General features: G+C 43.5%; 5 protein-coding genes across 5 annotated transcripts; 3 read left to right on the forward strand and 2 right to left on the reverse strand.

The window, feature by feature from the left end:
• Positions 1-326: 326 nt before the first annotated feature.
• On the forward strand, positions 327-1,700 carry PG997_008003 (uncharacterized protein; the record flags this gene model as incomplete). The annotated part of the gene is made up of 4 exons (XM_066812318.1): positions 327-525; positions 610-1,060; positions 1,130-1,197; positions 1,261-1,700. 4 exons carry the CDS (start codon positions 327-329, stop codon positions 1,698-1,700), a joined length of 1,158 nt encoding a protein of 385 aa, XP_066667660.1.
• Positions 1,701-1,949: 249 nt separating this feature from the next.
• On the reverse strand, positions 1,950-2,588 carry PG997_008004 (uncharacterized protein; the record flags this gene model as incomplete). Its single annotated transcript, XM_066812319.1, has 1 exon — positions 1,950-2,588. The coding sequence occupies one exon, from the start codon at positions 2,586-2,588 to the stop codon at positions 1,950-1,952; it is 639 nt and encodes a 212-aa protein (XP_066667661.1).
• Positions 2,589-2,865: 277 nt separating this feature from the next.
• Positions 2,866-5,599, reverse strand: PG997_008005 (uncharacterized protein; the record flags this gene model as incomplete). The annotated part of the gene is made up of 2 exons (XM_066812320.1): positions 2,866-4,897; positions 4,977-5,599. 2 exons carry the CDS (start codon positions 5,597-5,599, stop codon positions 2,866-2,868), a joined length of 2,655 nt encoding a protein of 884 aa, XP_066667662.1.
• A 994-nt stretch (positions 5,600-6,593) lies between these two features.
• On the forward strand, positions 6,594-8,264 carry PG997_008006 (uncharacterized protein; the record flags this gene model as incomplete). Its single annotated transcript, XM_066812321.1, has 1 exon — positions 6,594-8,264. The coding sequence occupies one exon, from the start codon at positions 6,594-6,596 to the stop codon at positions 8,262-8,264; it is 1,671 nt and encodes a 556-aa protein (XP_066667663.1).
• Positions 8,265-20,721: 12,457 nt separating this feature from the next.
• PG997_008007 (uncharacterized protein) lies at positions 20,722-22,497 on the forward strand (the record flags this gene model as incomplete). The annotated part of the gene is made up of 2 exons (XM_066812322.1): positions 20,722-21,323; positions 21,447-22,497. 2 exons carry the CDS (start codon positions 20,722-20,724, stop codon positions 22,495-22,497), a joined length of 1,653 nt encoding a protein of 550 aa, XP_066667664.1.
• Positions 22,498-22,510: the final 13 nt, after the last annotated feature.

Genomic DNA, 22,510 nt, shown 5'->3' on the forward strand with positions numbered 1-22,510 from the left:
TAACCAAGGCTTTGTCACTCTTTCCTCCATGTGGTGTAAGTTGCAGTGTATGCCCTCGCCACGGTCATGGGAGCAATGATAAGCTGACAAACTCCTCCAAACTTAGGCATCATGCCTCTACAAACTGGTGCCATCCTCGCCTTGTGGCATGAACACGACTTGCCTGTGCGCCAATGACGCCCTCAACGCCCAGATATCGATGTGTATTACACAGAAATGTTCCACATACGATCAACTTAGTGAGTCTATACGTTCCCTTGACCCGCGACGAGAGTTGAACCGAGTTGACCAGAGCTCCTCTAGAATCCAAGAATGCCTCGGCCACAATGTGCCACGAGCCGATCCGCGACGAGAGTCTGAACCAGACCCTGATCGCGATCGTGGGCTGCGGCGTGACATTGGTCATCTTTCTTGCCCGCATCATATTCCAGCTATTCCACAATGGTTGGAACCTGGCCGGTGAGGACTACAGCATCATCGCGGCCATGGCCCTGACCGTATCTATCAGCTGCATCAGCCCCTTCGGTATGGTCCAGCCCGCAATCTCCTGCCCTTGAATCAGTCTAATAGGGCTTGGACCTGAACGAGTTACTAACAGTACTATTGTAGCCGATCTGAACGGCGTTGGCCGAGACATTTGGACCCTCACTCCCGAGAACATCGAGTCGGCGTTCTACTACTTCTTCGTCGCGGAGCCCATCTACTTCGTCGCCCAGGGCCTCGTCAAGATCTCCATCCTCCTGTTCATGCTCCGCATCTTCCCCAAGCGCAACATGCGCACCCTGATCTACGGCGTCTGTGGCGTCATCGTCGCCTACACCGTCGCCTTTTTCTTCGCCACCCTCTTCCAGTGCCAGCCCATCAGCTTCTTCTGGAAGCAGCTCGACGCGACCTTCCCAGGCAAGTGCAACGACATCCACCTGCAGGCTTGGATCGCCGCCGGGATCAACATTGCGCTCGACATTGTTGTTATTGTGTTGCCGATCAAGAGCCTCTGGAATCTACAGGCGAGCTTGCCGAAGAAGATCACGGCGATTTCCATGTTCTCGCTTGGCGCCCTGTACGTTCCCTCTCCATTCCCAACCATTGCACATGTGGACGTTTGAACACGAACTGACTTGGATTGTAGGGTCACTGTTATAAGCATCGTCCGCCTCCAATCGCTCATCATGTTCTCCAAATCCGTCAACTTTACCTGTAAGCAAAACCTCCCCTCCCTATCATACATACCTAGCTAAAACCCCAATTTCCAACAAACAGGGGATGGCAGAAAGGCCGGCTCCTGGAGCCTGATCGAGCTCTACGTCGCCATCGTCTGCACCTGCCTCCCGGCCTTCCGCATCATGGTCATGGCGCTCGGGGCCCGGTTCTTCGGCTGGAACAACTCGATGACGACGCGGTACGGGAACGGCTCCTCCGGCTACGGCCAGGGGTACGGGACCTCGTCGAAGCTGGCGCGGTCGCACAAGTCGCTGGCCAAGTCGGCGTCGACCACGACGATGCTGAACCCGGCCGCCAGTGGCGACTTTATCCGGCTCAACGATATTGAGGCTGGTAATAGCGGCAACGGCAACGGCAAGCCGCTGGGGGATGGGGAGAGTGAGAAGACGTTGGTTGGTAGTGGTGGCGGTTGCAATGGTGGGCAGATCCATGTGACGCGGCAGGTGGTGGTGAGTAGTTGCGAGCCGCCGAGGCGATAGTGCGGGTAATTTGGGTTATAACTGTCGTTTCTGCATATATTACAAAAGGAGTTAAGTTTAATATTTGACCACTGCCCACACGGGTGTTGCTTGAAGGTAATGGTCACAATTTCATTCCATGATATTTACTCCAAGAGACCAAACCAGCGACACAACTCGCGCGTCAGATCGTGTCTTGTACATCGTACCCACAACTGAACATCCCAAATTATGATATGTTGCTCCGAACATGCTCTCTCTCTCTCTCCATCAATGCACTTGAGCCGACAAGTACCTAACCGCCTCTTCGACCGACGCCACCCAAGCCTGCGTCGGGAGAACGGCATCGACGAGGGCGCGGTGCACCCCCTGATTCGGATCCCAGCACGCGTCCCCCACGACCGTGACGACGAAGTCGAGGTCGGTCCCGTGCGTGGCCGTGCCCAGCACCGCGCCGCTGGTCGCGATGCCGCCGAGGACGAGGTGCTTGATCTTGCCGTCCCGCAGGAGCGGCACGATCCCATCCGCCACGAGGACGAATCGGTACCCGGGCGGACGCACCGAGACGCTCTCCTTGCCGCTGGTGTCTGCGTTCGCGGGCGGGGCGAGGTCGCGGTACTCCGCCCCCGAGTCCGGCGTGGATGCGAGGAGAGGGCGGTGGACGGTGGCCCAGAGTTCCGTTGCTTTGTTGGTTAAGGGCGGGTCTTGGGCCGTGTCGATTAGGCAGTGCACGATGGTAACGTTGCTCTGGCGGGCTGTGTCCAGGAGAGTCTTTGCTGAGTTGATGAGCTTGTTTTTCTGGTCTTGGTCTTGGATCATGTTGACCAGCACATTTTGGTAGTCCAGCAGCAGAAGGGCTGTTTCCGAGAGTGGGTAGGAGGACGGCTTGTAAGCACTGGCAGCACTCATATTTGTGGTGGGTTGGTGAACTGTGATACTGGAAACAAAAGACGAGAACAGTTGGAAAGGTAAACTAATTACGAGATCACATCCAACGGCGTATTTATGAATACCCTTTCCCGAAACCAGGCCCAACAATATTACAGCCAACGAGCCAATCAGCCCACAAACCGCAATCCACCGTGCCAATCTGAGTACCCCCTGCCTCCAATGGGACTTGGCTTTCCTTGGTGAAATGTAACCTGGGAAGGATGTCATACACACCCACAGAAAATCCATATTGTCTTCAAGCCCAAGTCGACCCAGAGCCCACAAAGAAGTTATGATCACCTATTTCATCGTCCTTATAATAACGTCCGAATCGAGGCTTATCATTTTCCCTGATATATGAGCCTGGATCCGTGTGCACACCGATAATTTCCTCTGCTGCTTGCAGTCGGCATGTGCTAGCAAAAGGGGTGCCAGGAAACTCAGCCCAGTTGTGAATCGGTGTATAACGACGTCTGCGACGCTTCAAAAGCCCTTTCGCGGCAGGGTAAAGTCTCAGGCCTTGCTGGTACGTAAAATACACAAAGGCAGATGGCCCGGGAATAATCCTGGTCTGTGTCGGCAAGCTAGATCTCACTGTGTATGTGCCTTCCGACCGTTCGGGGTCCTCTCTAGCCTGGGACCAGTGGATGGTCCCGTCCCTCTCGCCCTTGGACCTGAATGCCACTCGGTTCCACAGTTTGGTTGTCACGGAGTCCAGTTCGTCGACGAGGTCGGAGTTGTCCGTGTCCGTTACTCTTTCGGCTCGTCTGGCCAACTCCATAAAAAGATGGACGACAACGAGAACGGACTGGAAAAAGTGAGACCGCTGCAGCCTGGCATCGTCCAAGTTCATCGGTTCATCGTCATCTGCGCTTACACCGTTCAGGCGCGTGATGAACGTTTTCAGTAGCCGTAGAATCCCAAGCATGAGCCTCGTCTCGGGGACGTATCCAGGTCCGATATGTCGGGCAGCCGCGTGTATTGCCTCGTCTGTCTCCAGGAAGTCCATCATACTCTTGTGCAGAAACGTGGCACATCCATCTTCAGGGTTGACTTCCAGTAGCCCCATACATCGGCTTTTCATCCTACCCATCATATTCCTGCAAAGCTCTTCCTGCTTTTGGTACGATGGCGAGTTCGATAGCGTATCAACACCCATCGCATCCTCCTCCATCTCGGCGAAGCAGAGAGTGAGCACGTGTACGCTCCCACCCGCTGCTCTTGTGAGTAACAGCAGGCGGAACCCTTCCTCGAGGTACCACTTTGGCTTGACTCTCTCGACCATGTGCCAGTAGAGCGATTCAAGGCCCTCGGGTAAATCATCGAGCCTTCTGCGAAGATCGGGTGCATCGTCATAATTCTCAAACCCTTCAATCAAGGATCCCATGACCAGAGTCACCCAGAGGAATACCCCCGAAGCTTTGTTAGAGATCTCGAGTGAGAGGCCCCTTTTCAAGCCCGGTTCTTGCTCCTCCAACTCATCCATTCTGGGATGGGCGCCAAGGTGCCTCTCAACGAATTTCTCCATGTCCGTGATAGTGAGATACTGAAGAATAAGCTTGGAGGTGTTCTCCAACGCCTTCTCAAACGCCAGCAATGGGCGGCTTGAAATGCAGACTTTGACGTTTGGGTAGTCCGCTACCTGCTTTATGAACCTGACAATGTGCGTATGATCCCCAGCATATTCGTCGAGGCCATCCACAAAGAAGCAGAATTTCACGGGTAAGGTTACCTGCGAGATCAGGCGCATCGTGGCGGCTTCCAACCTCTCCAGAGACCAATACTTGGAATCCAAGTCTGCACCGATCTGCGGAAGATCTGGAAAGGCCAAGGGGATCAGCTCGCGGTTCTCACTAAGACAAGCAAATAGCATTGCCCTCAAGAGCCCCTCTAATGACTTTTGGAGCTCACTCCCGCTGTAGCTGAAGAAAAAGCCCGCCATGAGCAGCTTGGACTGATCCGCCCAGACTGCCAGCGCTTCGCGTGTCATTAGATGATGAAACAGATGCTTCATCAGCGTGGACTTTCCAGAGCCGGCCTTGCCATTGACCCAGTACAGATGCGGAACAGTGTCGCTCGACAACCACTGTTTGAAGTTGTCCCATGGTTTGTTGGAGGTGGCCGGGTCTTCGAATATCCAATCAAACGTTTCGGCCTCGGCGTCCGAAATCGCGCTTTCGCGGTCGCGCATGACAAGATATTCGAGTGACGAGAGAATCTTGCGATCGGCTTCAGCAAGCTGTGAGGCTAGAGACCGTGCCATGGTGGCAGTCTCATCGGTAGTTTCACTATTGTGTCCGTTCAGAATCGTGTCGAACATTCCGGCACCATCCTCATCATCAGGACAGTGCGGGGAAATGGACTCACCTTGATTCTCTGGAGGCGCCTGGGCCTCTCACAGACTCGGACGCGTCTACTGTCTCCCATTTTGGCAATTGGCTGAACTGGGTCCGTATTTCATCCGTCAACCTGGAGACGACGGTGGATTGGAGATCGGCGAATTGGTCTCTCTGACGGGAGTCCGAAAGAACCTGGCTCGACCGAATGGACAGAAGAACGAACCATTCCAGATCTTTTCTGTAAGTGCTCAGAGACTGTTGCAGTGATAGGAGCTCCTTTTCCTTCCATAGTGACTTGACAACCGCTCGTGCCGCTTTCCATTTCCCAGCACCACGGGGTAAAGCGAGGGTCTGAACGCGAGTGACGAGGTCATTGGCCAACTTGAGGCATTTGTCCAAGGTTGTGTGGAGCATCCGGTCTGCTTCATTTCCCCTGTCGCAGCTGAGGCTTTTGATGTATGTTTGCAAGTCTGCAACGACGATGTCGGCGCTTTCGATGAATGTGTTCATACGACTTTGCGTGTCGGCATTGGCTTTTGTGATCCCGTGCGACGAGTTCCAGATCTCAAAGAAGCTGTGGCATAGTTTTTGGCTAAAATCCAGAAACTGTAGGATGTTGCCTGCCACACCCAATACTGCAAGCGGTTCCATGGCGATGTTGTTGCTTGGCCGTTGAAGAGGCAGGTCGGCTGGAATACTGGATTGTGGGATATCAAATTGGTTCTCGCAGAGGGAACCAGCCGGAATAAGTGTATCGCAAACATGATAGCCATACGTCAATGATCTCACGTTTCTGCCTTTCGCGCAGCCTTCTGTGCTATCATCATGGATGTGCCTAACACAAGCTGCAAGCAGTCCAGCTGAGCCCCGCACGTGCACGACGAAGCCACAGCTGGCACCAATAAGATGCCCAAGAATTGCAATTATCATGCAGAGTACGCAAGTTTTCGGGGTTTTGTGGCAGCAAGGCGCACTGTCTGATTACTTCCCCGCGGACCACCGGGGACTTCCGGCATCTGCTCTAGGAAACGGCCGCCGCAGCCCTTGCGCAACAAAAACAAGTGGCGGCTCGGTCCGCTTGGTTAATTGCAAGTACATGTTGGCATCCTGGTCTCTGAGGGGAGAGGCGAGACTCTCTCCTGGGCGCAGACAAGGAAGAGCGTCGCCATTCCGGCGTTGCGAGATCAATCGATACTCCAATGGCTCCGTGCTGACCGGCTTACCATGTCCTGTGGAGAACATGAAACCGGCTTGATATATGGCAAACCCGACAATTGGGCAAGGACTTCCGGCGCGTCGTCCGGGGCGAGGTAGGTGCCGACATTGGAAAGTTTAGATCGCCGGTCTGTCCTAAGAGGCCAAGCGCGGGGATAACCGTTTACCATCCCTTACCGCCAGTTGTCGGTATAGACGCGTGCTGACTCGTAAATTGTGTATGCTGGCCTGGGTTGTGGGGTTATGGGACAGTGGTAGTGGACCTCAAAGTCTTGGCCTGGAAGTAATGTCCGAACGCGGGGGATGCAGTAAACAAACCCCGGCGTAGTCGGGGCCTTTGCCGGGCCTATAAAAAGAGCTCACCGCAGTTGTTTTTGACACCTTTTAACATTGTTGTATAGTAGTGCCTCCTTCCCGTCGAATGGACAAAATGAAACGCTTCGACATGCTACATTTCCCGGCGATCCTGCTGGGCTTTGCAACGTGCGTGCTAGCAGCTACTTCGACATGTAGCGTCGACAGTATCAGCGCCATCTTAGCAGCAACCGAGGGTTCCCAAGTGTTGGAGGCCCTCCAGATCAGCAGCAACGGATCCTATGGCCAAGCTGGAGATATCGCGTACCCAACCAATGCAACAAACCTGCCGGCCCTGTGCGTGACCTGGGTCAACGTGACATCGTCGCCGACGTCATCCTACACATTTGGTCTCATGCTGCCCAACGTCTGGAACGCCCGCTTCCTCGCCGTGGGAAACGGCGGATTCTCCGGTGGCGTCAACTGGCAAGAGATGGGCGTCGGTGCGCGGTACGGCTTTGCCACCATGTCGACCGACACCGGCCACAACTCGACCGGGCAGGACATGACGTGGGCCCTGGGCAACCCCGAGGCCAAGAAGGACTGGGCCGGCCGCAGCCTGCACGGCTCGACCGTTATCGCCAAGAAGATCGTTGAGGGCTACTACTCCGGCACGGCGCTGGAGCGGTCGTACTACTCGGGATGCTCGACGGGCGGGCGCCAGGGCATCAGGTCGGCCCAGGATTACCCCGAGGATTTCGATGGGATCCTCGCTGGAGCTCCGGCCTGGTGGTCTACTCGTCAGCAGCTGTGGCAACTCAAGGTCGGCGCCATCAACCTGCCGGAAGACAGCCCAGTGTACATCCCGCCGGCCACGTTTAGTGTCATCAGCGATGCAGTCCTCCAGCAGTGCGACGGGTCCGACGGGATCGCCGACGGGATTATCATGGATCCCATGAAATGCAACCTTCGCCTCGAGAAGCTTCTCTGCACGCCGAACCGCGCTACCGGCGACTCGTCCCCTTGTCTAACCAAGCCGCAGCTGCAAACACTGCAGCAACTGTACCTGCCCCTGATCGAGTTCGACGCCGACGTGCACAAGCTGGAGTACCTGTACCCGAACTTCGGCCTCGGGTCCGAGATGCAGATGCCGGCGTCCTTTGGGCAAGACAACGCGCCGAGCCTGTACGGGACCGACTACGCCGCCAAGTACGTATTCGACGACGCCGCGTGGGACTGGCGCACCAACTTCAGCTACGCGACCTTTGTCGAGGCCGACCGGCGGAACCCGGGCGACGTCAACGCGGTGCGCCACGACCTCTCGGCCTTCCACGCGCGGGGCGGGAAGCTGCTCACGTACCACGGCTACGCCGACGGGCTGATCCCGCCGGGGGCGAGCCGGCTGCTGTACGAGGAGACGTACGCGGCGAACGCCGGGAGCGAGCTCGACGACTTTTACCGTTTGTTCTTCGTTCCCGGGATGCAGCACTGCGGGGGCAGCGTGTACGACGCACCGTGGTTCTTTGGCGGCAGCGGGCAGGGGACGACGCTGACGGACCTGGCCGGGCAGGACGTCTGGCCGCTTCCGGGATTCGGGGACGGGCGGCACGATGCGCTCGTGGCGCTGATGGAGTGGGTCGAGAAGGGCCAGGCACCGGAAAGCATCGTGGCGACCAAGTTCAGGAACGATACCGTCGGGATGGGGGTGGTGCGGCAGAGGCCGATCTGCAAGTATCCTGGACAGGCGCACTATTCGGGCAGTGGGGATATCCACAATGCGACCAATTGGGCATGTAAGTCGGCGTAGCGAGGCTTCGCGCGTAGGTGTATACGGGGATGTAATAGGGCTGGGGAGGGCGGATAATTAGTAAGGTTTAAACTAACCTAGCAAGTAATTACAAGCATTTAAAAAGAGTTCGTCTAGAATCAGGTAATAATGACTCGGCTCTAAACTATATTATTAGGGTATTAACTTTTTTTTTATTCTTTTACTTTTCGACTTATATTAACGTAGGTTAATAAAAATAAATAACTTAAAACCGAGTAAATTTAATATATATCGACTTAAAAAAAGGTATTATACTTTAATACCCTTTAAACTTTAAAATTAATTTAAAATTTACGATTTTTATAAATTAATAAAACTTTTAACGTGGTTTATTATCGAGCGTATTACTTTTTTAATTACTTATACTAATTAAACTTTAACGCGTTTTATCTTTATAACTATAATACTTAATTAATTATTAAAATATCGAATCGCTTTAACGATTTAAGCGATACGAAACCCTTTAAAATTTATTAGTTAAAGGGCTACTACGAAAGCCTTTTAAGTCTTATAAGCTTTTATAAGCTATCGACTTCACGGTTAAACTCTACGACGCGATACTCGACCGAACGGACTAAAATTAAATCTAGTTAAAAAAGAGGTGTTTTTAAAGTATATAATTAATATAAATACCCGAGAGATATTTTTTAACTTAACTAGTATAGTAAATATAGCCACTCTATTCACCGGGTCGCGCGGCGGCGACCTCGTCGGTAAGTATTAAGTTAAACGCTTTATCGACTATAACCCAGATTTAAAGACTAAATTAAATCGTCGATACGATTATTAAAAAGCTTTTTACGAAAATTTTAAAATTATTTTTATTTAATTTATATTAATCGCGAATATAAAGATTAAATATAGCGTTCTTAACGAAAACCTTTAAAATTTTAACGAGACCGGTTTTATAATAAGTATAATCGAGTTAATACTCGTTATAATACACGCCGATCGGTATAAAAAAACTAAATCGATTTAATTTAATAATTAAAAATAAATAACGTAGTTTACTACTACGCGATGTAACGGTTAAGCACGAAGCTTAGGCCTTACACTAGCTAACGATAAACCAACGGCTATCCTTAGGTTACACGAACCCCGTCCGGGGACCTTATATAGGTGCGGCCTCCGTCCTTACCGTAAATAGCCTCTTTTTTCCTCTTTATCTCTGTTATTCTCGTTAATAAATATATATGTTTATCGCTATAGCTATATTTTAATTTACGTTAATACTCGCCGTAATATAATAATAGAGATTACTTAGAGCCGAGGTTACTTTGTTTCCTAGGCTTAATTACTTTTTACTTTTTTAAATACGTTGTTATTTCGCGTCCTTTTTTTTCCGCCTACCTAGATATAGCGACGAATACTCCCCTCCCGGAAGACGATAGTCTTTCCGATGACCGCACGATTTATGCCGCACCAGCGGCTACTCTCTTTAAAGTTCCCTTCGGCGCTCGAGTCAAGACCCGGGGTGCCGCATCAGGATAATCCAGAGCTGGAGCCTATAGTTCCAACCCTCGTAGGGCCGCAGAGGCTTCCGCCTTTAAAGGAAAGGCACTAAAGCTGCCTACTACGACCATTAACCCCCTCGCTAAAATATCTCAGTAACTAGAGTTTATAATAAACCGCCTCGCCTAATTAAAAGGCTAATCCGATATTATTTTAGTTACTTTTCGACTTACCCTTTTACTACTTTTCGTAGAGCGAGGGTCCGAGTTATTTAACTCGCCTTTATTTTAATAATAACTTTCGTATAAAATAGCCGTTACCGCGGTAACGTTAAGATATACCTTTAAATTACGAGATTTAAATTAATTAACGGATAAAGTTTCTTTTACCTTCGAAAAATAGGAAACGTTTACGTTTTATAAATTAAAGCATAATACGTAGTTTTTCCCGAACGAGAATACCCGATTCGCTTAATTTATATCGTTAATTTCGGGGCTTACTATAGCCGTATTAGCCTTTTATTTCGATAAGAGCTCCCCGTTAATATATTTTACTTTTTATAAAATATACGATTTATTACGATTATTATTTAATAACCTCGACCGTAAAGGTATAATTAAAAACGAGTTAATTAATTTTTAAATAAACCTTAATACGGAGTTTTTCGAATTTTACGCGAAGTTTATTAGGTTAATTAATTTAATTAAAGTTTTATATTTAAAGTAAAAATACGAGCTAAATCGAAAGCTTATTAACCGGCTACGAACCTTTATCCTGTATTATTATATAGACTCGTTTTTAAATTTTAAAAATTCCGCGCACGTTACTCCGAAATGTATTAACAGCTAAAAAAAATAACCAAGAAATCTTTAGCCCGGGCGACCAGGTTTTTTTATATAAACACTAAAATAATAACCCGGCGCTCCCTCGGATTTATTACGTTTAAATTAAGCGCCCCGGTTACTACGTTAATTTATTAACCCATTAATTCGGTTTTAACCGCTTCGGCAAGGACGCCCACTAACGCTCCTCGGGCGACCACACTTGTTACACGCGAATCGCTAATTTTTAAAGCTATACCGAACCTTTTAAATCCACCTATTATAACTATAAAAAGGCTGGCCACTTTACTAATTAATGCCCGGAAGATCGTATAGATATAAATATAATTACCGAGTAGATTAAATTTCATAGCTCGTCGAAAAAATCGGGAAAAAAGAAGCCTAAGTAAAGTCTCCCGCTTAAGCCTTATATTTAATATTAATTAATTAGCGATAGAAATAATCGAACTCTCCTCTTTTAAAAACTTAATTAAAAGTAATACCTTTATTATTAACGTAATAATTAAAAGAAATAGAATTATTATTTCCTTACGCGTATTAATTAATATTAAAGTATAAATATAATTATTAACCGATAAGGCGTTTTACGCACGCCTCGCCTAGGCTTAGTCTCTCCCTAAACCGTTTACGATAAACCGGTTACCGTAAAAAAATTCGAAAACATAGCTATTTAATCGATTTAAAACTTTATTACGGCTAATTTTTAAATATACGGTCGCACTTTTTACGATAACGTGGTTTACTAGTAAGCGGGACATATCACATACCGGGACACTTTTCCGACCGACTATATTTTTTAAATTTTAATACGTCTTAATGTTACGACCCGACCTGCGTATGCGGCCAGGAAAGGACGCAGCGGCTGCGGAAGTACGAAGCCCCGCAGGGGAGCTAGACAAACCGAGAAGGCTGACGTACGAGCCATATAGTTACGTAACGACTTACTACGAATCACTAGTGAGCCGCAGTGAGCCGCCGTGTTGGATCACTTTGAATTACCGGTGAGCCAAGGTGAGCTAACGATAAAGGGATCACTAGGTTACCAGTAAACGGCGGTGATTTAACGGGCCGAGTAAATATTAGTAAGGGAGCGAGGTAAAATATAAGACGGACGTTTTTTTATATAGCCTTTTAAATACTTTTATTTATTTAGTAATTAATTTAAATATTAATTTTTACTTATTAATAAAATATATACCTTAATAATTTATTATAATATTATAAACTACGCTTTAATATTTATTTAAAACTTAGTTATTTTATTACTTTATTAATAGTATAATTTTATCACCCGTTTAAATACTCTCTCGTATTATTAATATAAACCCGCGTACGTTTTACTAGGTTTCTATTAGACCCTTAATAGGCATCGTTACACTTAATTTTATAATTATAATACTTAATTTTTTATTAAAAGAACGGATCGATTTAACGATTTAAACGACGCGAAACCCCGTAAAGTATATTAATTAAAGAGCTGCTGCGAAAGCTTTTAATGTCCCACGAACTTTTTAAAACTACTAACTCCACGGCCGACCTTTACAACGCGAAATCGAACATTTTCAATAAAAATTAAATCTAATTAAAAAAAAGTGTTTCGTAATTATATAATTAATTTAAATACCCGAGGGATGCCTCTTAATATAGCTGGTGTAAAAAATATAGCTAATCTCTTTACCGCGTCGCGCGGCGGCGAACGCGTCGGTAAGCACTGGGTTAGGCGATTTATTAACCGTAACCTAGACCTTAAGATTAGAATAAATCGTTAATACGATTATTAGAGGGCCCTTTATAAGGATCCGAACGTTATTTCCGGCTAGTTTAAGCTAGTTATAAATATTAAAGCTAAATACGGTATCGTTAATAAGGATATATATAATTTCGATAAAACCGGCTTTATAATAAGTATAATCGGGTTAACCCTCGTCGTAATACGCGCCGATCGGCGTAGGAAAACGAAATCGGTCCAGCCTAGTAATCGAGAATAATCGACGGCGATTAAATGCATTAATTCGTAAAGCTAATGTATTTCGCCGTTTTTAATCGTTTAAAGCTAATATTACTTAGCGAACTAAGTTACCGAATACGATTTACCGGGTAACTAAGTAATTAAACCGACTTCGAATAGCTAAATAAATAATAAAATAAGCTTAAACTAGATTAAGTATTTCGATAAGTATACCAAGTCGCGAACGAAAGGTCTATATCGCTTTTTAATTTTCGACGGCCACGAGAGCTATATTTCGGCCGAATTCGAAATATATTATAAAAATAACGGCATTATTACGTTTAGTATACTTTTTTACTTTTCTTATTTACTTTAGCCATTAAATATAACACTTTATTCGCTTTTAAAGCGCGCGTATTCGAAAGAAATCGAGCTATTTATTAAAACCTCGATTAATTATATTACGAAGCTCAAATTCTTTATCGCGTTTAAGGCCGCGTATTTTATTATTTTTATAGAAACTAATATTAAATTTAAATTTAACGTATTTAATTTAATACCTTATAACCTTAACGAGGTAATTAATAAACTAAATATGCGTCTCCGGACACCTACACTTAGTCCGTCGCGTCCGGGAACGGCCAGCACCTACGACCCTCAAACGCCGTCCAACCCTCAATAAATAATTAAGCACTTTTTTTTATTAAAAAAAAGTGTTTACCTATTAAAGAAACTCTTTAATATTAATTTTAAAAACGGTAAACTAAATAACGAAAGGTATATATATAGTCGTATATAAAATAACCTTTATAAAAGATTAAATACGCATATTATAAAAGGTTAATTTAGCTTTTTCAAAGCGCCGGAGAGTTAAAAAATCGCGAGTCCAGCTTAAAAAAAGCTTTTACGATTAAGGAATCTCGAAGGCTGCAGGACGAGAAAGTAAAAGGGAAGCGGCCAGCGACTAATAAAGGCGAAAATAATAGTTTATCGAAAAGGCGCGCGACGGGCGGTAAACGCTGTGGGATCTGCGGCGAAACAGGCCATAATACGCGAATATATAAAAAGAATATAAAATCGAGTAGCGAATCGGATAACGAGTAAATTTAATTAATAAAACGCGTTATAGTTAAATAAATTTATATAAAAGTGTTAAAAAGTGGAAAAAGTGTCCCGGTATATAATATGTCCCGCTTACTAGTAAACCACGTTATACCTTTTTTAAAAATTAATTTAAGCGATCGATAAGATTTTTAAGTAATTATCGAGCTACGGTTTTTTTCCTATTATCGACTAATACTAAACTACGGCCGCTAACGCTTTTATTTCTTTTCGAACTTATCGTACCGAAAGGATTAACGTTCCGATATTACCATGCCCGTACGAAACCTTTAACGAAAGTTCGATTAGAAAGCACAGCGCGATATAAAGCGAAAAGACTGTCGATAAAAAGCACGAGAGCCTAATTAGGTTCCACCGACTATAATAGCTATTATTAAGATCTTAAAAAAGACTACAGGAGCTATATCGTAGGAGCAGAGCCAGCGAAAAGCGCTATAGAAAATGGATTAGGCACTTAAAGGGGCCTCTACACCACCGAGCCGACCCCGTGACTTTTCGAAACGCCCGGGTTTATTTCCCCTCTTTTTAAACGTTTATTTAATTTTAAAGGACGCTTATTTTCGTAATCTATAGCGCCCGGTTAATTATAAACACCACGTTACTAATAGATATTATTTCTCGGTTTTTATTTTCGACCGGCTAATCGAAAACTCTTTATAATAAAAAAACGAAGTAACCCGGGACGAGATTCTTTAAAAAACTGCCTCAAGATTACGAAAAATTCTACGACGTTTTTTCGAAAATAAAAAGCGACTACCTACCCCCGCATCGAGATAACGATTATAAAATCGAGCTAATCCCCGACGCTCCTCTTATACGAACGTATTTATTTTATAATATATTTACCGATTAATTAATTATTTTAAAGGAGTACTTTACCGAGAATTTTTAAAAGGAATAAATCGTACTTAATAAAACTAAATACGGATCCCTTATTTTTTTCGTACGAAAACTTAACGGTGATCTCCGACTTTATATCGATTACCGGGAGCTAAACGTACGTATTAAAAAAAACCGCTACCTTTTACCTTTAATTAAGGAAATATTAAAACGTATCGTACGCGTAAAAGTATATATTAAACTGGATATTCGATAGATTTTTTATCGGATTAAGATAAATAAATAATCGGAGGACCTCACTATTTTTCGAACGCGTTTCGAGTAATATAAATACCGGGTAATACTTTTCAGCCTTTATAATAGTTTTAATACGTTTTAACGCTATATTAATAAGGTTTTATTCTCGTTCTTCGATAAATTTTACACCGTTTACGTCGACGATATCCTTATCTTTTTTAAAAACTTAAAAGCTTATAAAGAGTATATTTATTAGGTTTTATAAAAGCTACGCGAAGTAAACCTTTAAATAAATATTAAGAAAAGCGAGTTTAGCGTAATTAAAACTAAGTTCCTTAGTTATATTATTTCGACCACGGGTATCTCGGTCGACCCCGAAAAGGTGACCGCTATAGCTGCTTAGAAACCGCTTACACGGGTACGGGAACTTTAGTCTTTTTTTAAATTTAATAACTTTTACCGTTAGTTTATCGATAAATTTAATTATATCGCGAAGCCTTTATATAAATTAACCGCGTTCTCGCTTTAAGAATAAACTTAAGAATATTAATCCTCTTTTAATAAACTTAAAGCCGTTATTATTAACGCGTTAATCCTTTTATACTTTTATAAAGACCGCGCTATTAAAGTAAAAACTAATGCTTTTAACGAGGTCGTATAACGATGCCTATTAAGGGTTTAATAAAAACCTAGTAAAACGTACGCGGGTTTATATTAATAATGCGAGAGAGTATTTAAACGAGTGATAAAATTATATTATCGGTAAAGTAATAGAGTAACTAAGTTTTAAATAAGTGCTAAGCGTAGCTTATAATATTATAATAAGTCGTTAAGGTATATACTTTATTAATAAATAAAGATTAATGTTTAGATTAATTACTAAGTAAGCGAGAGTATTTAAGAGATTATATAAAGGAATATTCGTCTTTATATTTAACCTCGCTTTTTTATTAATAGTTAGTTCGTTAACTTATTCGTTATCTTAAAATAAGCTTTTAAGCCTTAAATTAAAGGTTTATTTATTATTTTAAAATAAGCCCCTAATCCGTTAATTTACTAAGATTAATAGCTATTTTTTCATAATCCGATTAATCCGTCACGTGACTTATAGCTGGTGCTTATAGCGGTTTTCCCTGTTTTAAAGTTTTCGGTCCTCCTAGCGGGGTATCGCACTTTTATAGCTGCCTGTGTTTCGTTTTTTAGCCGTATAAATAAGTTAGGTCGTAATATTATCCCCTTTTTTAAGCCTTTATTCTTAAAGCGTTAAGTTTTATAAGTATTCTCGGTTACTTTTTATTATTTTTTATAAGTTTTGTTTTTCTTTTTTTCGTTATAGTTTTTTTATAATATATACTTATTATATTTAATTATATTAAGAAATCTTTTTATTTTAAATCGAAAAAGATAAAATAACGTTATAATTTTATTACGTTTATTAACGAATTCGGTGTTAAAGTTATACCGTGTTCCTTATGCTCGTTACGTAAATGGATATGTAAAATAATGGAGGGTGCCTCGCGTTATTACGAATACGTTCGTTTAGGTTTGTCTTGTAATAGTTCGGGAGTGTCGGTTTCGGCGGTTTCCCGAATCGTGAATAAATCGAAGCGTTTTCGTGCTGCCGAGCGGGAGGCCAGCGATTTTTTTTATTAAGCTAGTAAGGCTTTGAAAAAAGCCCACCGAGACGCCTAAGAGGCTTTTCTTCGCCTGGAGCGGATCTCGTGTTTAGCGGGAGTTTTTAGTATCTCGCGGGTCGGAAATGGCTACGCGTAGTTTTCGTTCCCTCGACGAGTTAAAAGCTTTAAAGCGTACTAAGGCGAACGCGGTAGTCGACGTTTATTTTTATAGTGCTTTTAATATTATTAATTAATTCGGTACCGATATTAATTTCTCGCTTTTTTAAATTTTTAAAGCTTTTTAAAGGCGTTTTTAAGTGTTTTTAAGTTTTTAAGTGTTTTTTTAAGTAGGTAATCTTTTTTTATTAGACGAGGTATTTTTATTTATATTCTATTTATTTTTTATCGAATATCTTTTCGATTTCGTATTCGTATTAACGTAGTTTACCATTAAGTCGAACATATTATTAAGTCGGACACTTTTATTACCGACTTACTTAATTAAACTTTAACGCGTAATAATTTTATAATTATAATACTTTATTTATTTTAAAAAAGCGGATAACCTTAATAATTTAAGCGTCATAAAACGGTTTAACCCGAATTAATTAAAGAGCTGCGGCGAAACACTACGTCGTCTTATTATTTACCCTTAGCGACCGACTCTACGGCCGAACCGCACAACGCGAAATCCGACATTTAAAATATAAATTAAATACGATTAAAAAAGAGGTACTTTATAAATATATAATTAATTTAAATACCCGAGGGATGCCTCTAAAAATGGCTAGTGTAGAAAATATAGCTAATCTCTTTATCGCGTCGCGCGGCGGCGACCGCGTCGGTAAGCACTAGGCTAGGCGCTTTATCGACCGTAACTCGGACCTTAAGATTAGAATAAACCGTCGGTACGATTATTAAAAAGGCTTTTTATAAAAATTTAAAGGTTATTTCCGGTTAATTTAGTTTAATTATTAATATTAAAATTAAATACAGTATTATTAATAAGGATATATAGAATTTCGACGAGATTAGTTTTATAATAACGTGGTTTACCACTACGCGATATATATCACTTAGCGACGCACTTTTTCCACTTTTCGACCCTTTTATATAAATTAATTTAATTATAACGCTTAAAATTAATTAAAACTATTCGTTATCCGATTCCTCGCTTAATTTTATATCTTTTTTACATATTTACGCATTGTGACCTGTCTCGCCGCAAACACTATAACGCCTTCCACCGGTCGCCCTCCGCTTCGACGAACCCCCATTTTCACCTTCATCGGGCGCTGAACGCTTCCCTTTTACCTTCTCGTCCTATAGCTACTAAGATTACTTAATAATAAGAGCTCCTCCAAGCTAGACTCGCGATTTTTTAGCTCTCCGGCGCTTAAAAAGTACTAAATTAGCCTCTTCTAATATATACATCTTATCGCGCATAAGGGTTATTTTATAAGCTATTTTAATTATATTTTTCGCTATTTAATTTACCGTATTTAAAATCGGCGTCGGAAAGCTTTTTTAATAAGTAAACACCCTCTTTTTAATATAAATAAAATACTTAATTATTTATTAAAAGTTAAATAACGTTTAAAGGTCGTAAATATTAGCCGTCCCCGGACGGGATAAATTAAGTATAAACGTCCGGAGACGTATATTTAACTTATTAATCACCTCGTCGAGATTATAAAAGACTAAATTAAAAACGTTAAATCCGGATTTAATGTTATTTTTTATAAAAACAACGAAATACGCGGCCTTAAAAGCGATAAAAAACTCGAGCTTCGTAATATAATTTATCGAGGCCTTAATAAACAGCTCGATTTTTTTAAATAAGCACGCTTTAAAGCCGAATAAAGTATTACATCGAGTAATTAAAGCAGGTAAAATAAATAAAAAGGCATACCGAGTATAATAATATTATTATTTTAGTAGTATACTTCGAATTCGGCTAAAATATAGCTCTCGTAGCTATCGATAATTAAAAAGCGGTGGGAACCTTTCGTTTACGCTTTAATGTATTTATCGAAATACTTAATCTAGTCTAAGCCTGTCTCGTTATTAGTCTAACCATTAAAAATCGGCTTAATTACCTAGTCGCCCGGTAAATCGGTTTCGCGGGACCAGTTCGCGAAATAATATTAGCTTTAAACGATTAAAAACGGCAGAATACACTAGCCTTATAAATTAATACATTTAATCGCCGTTACTTATTCCTAATTATTAAGCTAAACCGACTTCGCTTTTTTACGCCGCTCGGCGCGTATTACGACGAGTATTAACCCGATTATACTTATTATAAAACCGGTTTTATCGAAATTTTAAATATTTTTATTAACGATCCCGTATTTCGCCTTTATATTCGCGACTAGCGTAAACTAACCGAAAATAACTTTAAAATCTTTATAAAAAACCCTTTAGTAATCGTATTAACGATTTATTTTAATTTTTAAGTCCGAGTTACGATCGATAAAGCGCCTAACCTAGTGTTTATTAACACGGTCGCCGCCGCGCGACGCGGTAAGGAAATTAGCTATATTTTTTACATTAATAAAATCGGGAGGCATCCTTCGGATATCTAGATTAATTATATATTTACGAAGTACCTCTTTTTTAATTAAATCTAATTTACGTCGTTTCGGTCGGATTTCGCGTTTTAAAATTCGGCCGTAAATTCGATAACGTAAAGTTAATTCGGGTATATTATAAGCTTTTATTATTACTCTTTAATTTATTTAATTCGCTCCGTTTCGTATCGCTTAAATTATTAAAACTATTCGATCTTTTTAAAATTAATTAAGTATTATAATTATAAAGGTATTACGCGTTAAAGTTTAATTATATTAAAATTAAATTTAAATACGTCGCCAAGTGATATACGTCGCGTAATAATAAACCACGTTAAGCATAATCGAATTAATACTCGTCGTAATACGCGTTAATCGGCGTAGAAAAGCGAAGTCGGTTTAGCTTAATAATCGAGAATAGTCGACGGCTATTAAATGTATTAATTCGTAAAGTTAATATATTCCGCTTTTTTTAATCGTTTAAAGCTAATATTACCTCGTAAACTAGTCGCGCGAGAGTAGTTTACTAAGCGATTAAGTAATTAAACCGATTTTTAATAAATAAACCGATAACGAGATAAGTTTAAACTAAATTAAGCATTTCGATAAATATACTAAATCGTAAATAAAAAGTCGCTACCGCCTCCTAATTCTTAACGGCTACGAGAGCTATATTTCGGCCGAATTCGAGGTATACTACTAAGATAATAATATTATTATTATTAATATGCCTCTTTATTTATCGCACTTACTTTAACCTCTCGATATAGCATTTTATTCGCCCTTAAAACGTGCTTATTCGAAAAAAATCGAGCTATTTATTAAGGCCTCGATAAATTACATTACAAAGCTTAAGTTCTTTATCGCGTTTAAGGCCGTATATTTTATTATTTTTATAAAAGCTAATATTAAATTTAAATTTAACGTATCCGGCTTAGTACCTCACTATTTAAACGAAGTAATAAGTAAGCTAAATATATAATTTTAAACGCCTATATCGAAATAGTCGCGACCCGGGACTTTAAATACGTATAACCCTTAAACGCCGTTTAATTTATAATAAACGATTAAGCATTTTACTTATATTAAAAAAAGGTGTTTACTTATTAAAAAAGTTTTTTAACGCTAATTTTAAATACGGTAAATTAAATAACGAAAAGTATAACCCGAATAGCCTATAAAGTAACTATATTAAAAGATTAGGTCCGCACTTTTTAAAATACTAATTTAGCCTTTTCGAAACGCCGGAAAATTAAAAAATCACGAATCCAGCTTAAAAGAGCCCTTATTATTAAGGAATCTCAAACGCTATAGGACGAGAAGGTAAAGAGGAAACGTCCACCGACCGGCGAAGGCGAAAATAGTAGCTCGTCGAAACGACGCGCGACGGGCGGTAGGCGCTGTGGTAACTGCGGCGAAACCGGTCATAATACGCGAACGTGTAAAAAGATATAGAATTAAGTAGCGAATCGGATAACGAATAATTTTAATTAATTTAAAACGTTATAATTAAATAAATTTATATAAAAGTATCGAAATATAAAAAAAGTGTCCGACTTAATAATATATTTAACTTAATGGTAAACCACGTTACGCGTTAAAGTTTAATTATATTAAAATTAAATTTAAATGCGTCGCCAAGTGATATGCGTCGCGTAGTGGTAAACCACGTTAAGTAAAGCATACCGACTTTTCGACATGTTACTCCTTACTTGCACCCGGGTATATCTATTCGGCCGGTAGCTCGTTGACCCCACGCCACTTCAACTGAAGCGCGATACCTGTTGCAATCCACTCACCGCCAACATGCCGAGGATTCCAGTTCTGCTCTATTCCTGCCTTTCCGCCCTGCAATGTCTAGCCGTCAACGGCCAGGCATCGTCCGAGCCATTGTATGATTACATTGTCGCCGGCGCCGGGGCTGCCGGTATCGTCGTCGCACAGCGTTTCGCCGAGACCGGAGCGTCGGTGCTTCTGCTGGAGCGCGGCGGCCCCTCCACCTTCGCGACCGGCGGGACCTCGACCGTGGCCTGGAACGACACGGTCACCATCTACGACATACCGGCCTACGGGCACCAGCTGAACTTCATCCCCGAGGCAAACGGCGTCTGGTGCTCCGATACACCGGGCCTGGCCGGCTGCATCCTGGGCGGCGGCTCCGTCGTCAACGGGTTGCAGTGGGTCAAGCCGGCCACATGGGACTTTGAGGATTTCCCGGAGGGTTGGAAGTGGGACGACGTCGCGCCGGCGGCGGCGCGACTGTACGAGAGGAATCCGGGGACTTCGTTGCCGTCGGCGGATGGGAAGTACTATGATCAGGCGGCCTATCAGATCTTGACTAAACAATTGGCGCCCTACGGTTGGATGGAGGTCGATTCGTTGGTAGAGCCTTACGCTAAGGATAAGACGTACTATCATCCTGCGGATAATGTAAGTGGCCCCGTTTACTAACTGATCCGGGTATACCGGTGTATTTCCTCAACCGTTGATACCATTGGACATCGTACTGACCCCGTGGTTGCAGGTTCAAGATGGTCTTCGTTCTGGCCCAGTGCGGACCTACCTCCCCTTGCCGAGACGAAGAAGAACTTCAAGCTTCAACTGGATACGAAAGTCATCCGTGCCGTTCGGGAGAACGCGACCATTACCGGCGTCGAAGTGGAAGATGCCAGCGGCTCTCGCCATATTATACGACTTGCACAGGGTGGCAAAGTCATCCTCTCAGCGGGCGCCATGTCAACCCCTCGCCTTTTGTTTAACTCGGGAATTGGACCGGCGAAGCAAATTCGCATTGTGCAACAATCCGAGACGACCAATGTAACGCTGCCGGATGAGTCGCAATGGATCAATCTCCCCGTCGGGAAGAATATCCTGGACCATCCGCTCTTCCGCCTCGTGTGGAACGTCACAGACCCGGATCTTAGCAAACTGACCTCCCTCTCCACAGCCCAATTCCTCAACCCCACCGCCGAGCAAATAGAGCAATTCGCCAAGGGCTCCGGCCCCCTGGTCCAAGGCTCGATCCGCCTGAACCTGTGGCAGAAGATCACGAACCAGGACGGCAGCGTGCGCTACATCGAGTCGATGAACTTCGTGCGCGCCAACGGCACGTTACTCATGGGCGCCACGCTGACGCACGGCGCCGACTCGCGCGGCGAGCTCGGCATCCACCCGAACGGGACGACGTACTTTGTTAAGCAGCCCCTGCTGCAGACCGCGGGCGACCGGGAGGCTGTGGAGACCTTCTTCCGGCAGATGCTCGACTACGTGCGGGGGCCGGAGAGTGTGTTGGAGTACTCGCGCGGCGGGCGGGATGCGACGGTCGAGGATCTGTGGGCTGGGGGATGGGACTCGGCGCGGCACTTTGTCGGGTCTGTGAGGCTTGGCGATGATGATGGGCGGGAGGTGGGCGGGGCTGCTGTTGTTGATGCCGATACCCGGGTCTACGGGACTGAGAATTTGTTCGTTGTGGACGCGTCGGTCATTCCATCGCTGCCGACGGGCAACTCCATGGCGATCACCATGGTGGTTGCTGAGCGCGCGGCCGAGAGGATTCTGGCGATGGGCAAGGCGAAGCGGTAATAGAAAGGGGTGT

Source organism: Apiospora hydei, assembly GCF_038363865.1.
Source record: "Apiospora hydei strain CBS 114990 chromosome Unknown utg000006l_segment0_segment0, whole genome shotgun sequence".
NCBI classification, from domain to species: Eukaryota; Fungi; Ascomycota; class Sordariomycetes; order Amphisphaeriales; family Apiosporaceae; genus Apiospora; species Apiospora hydei.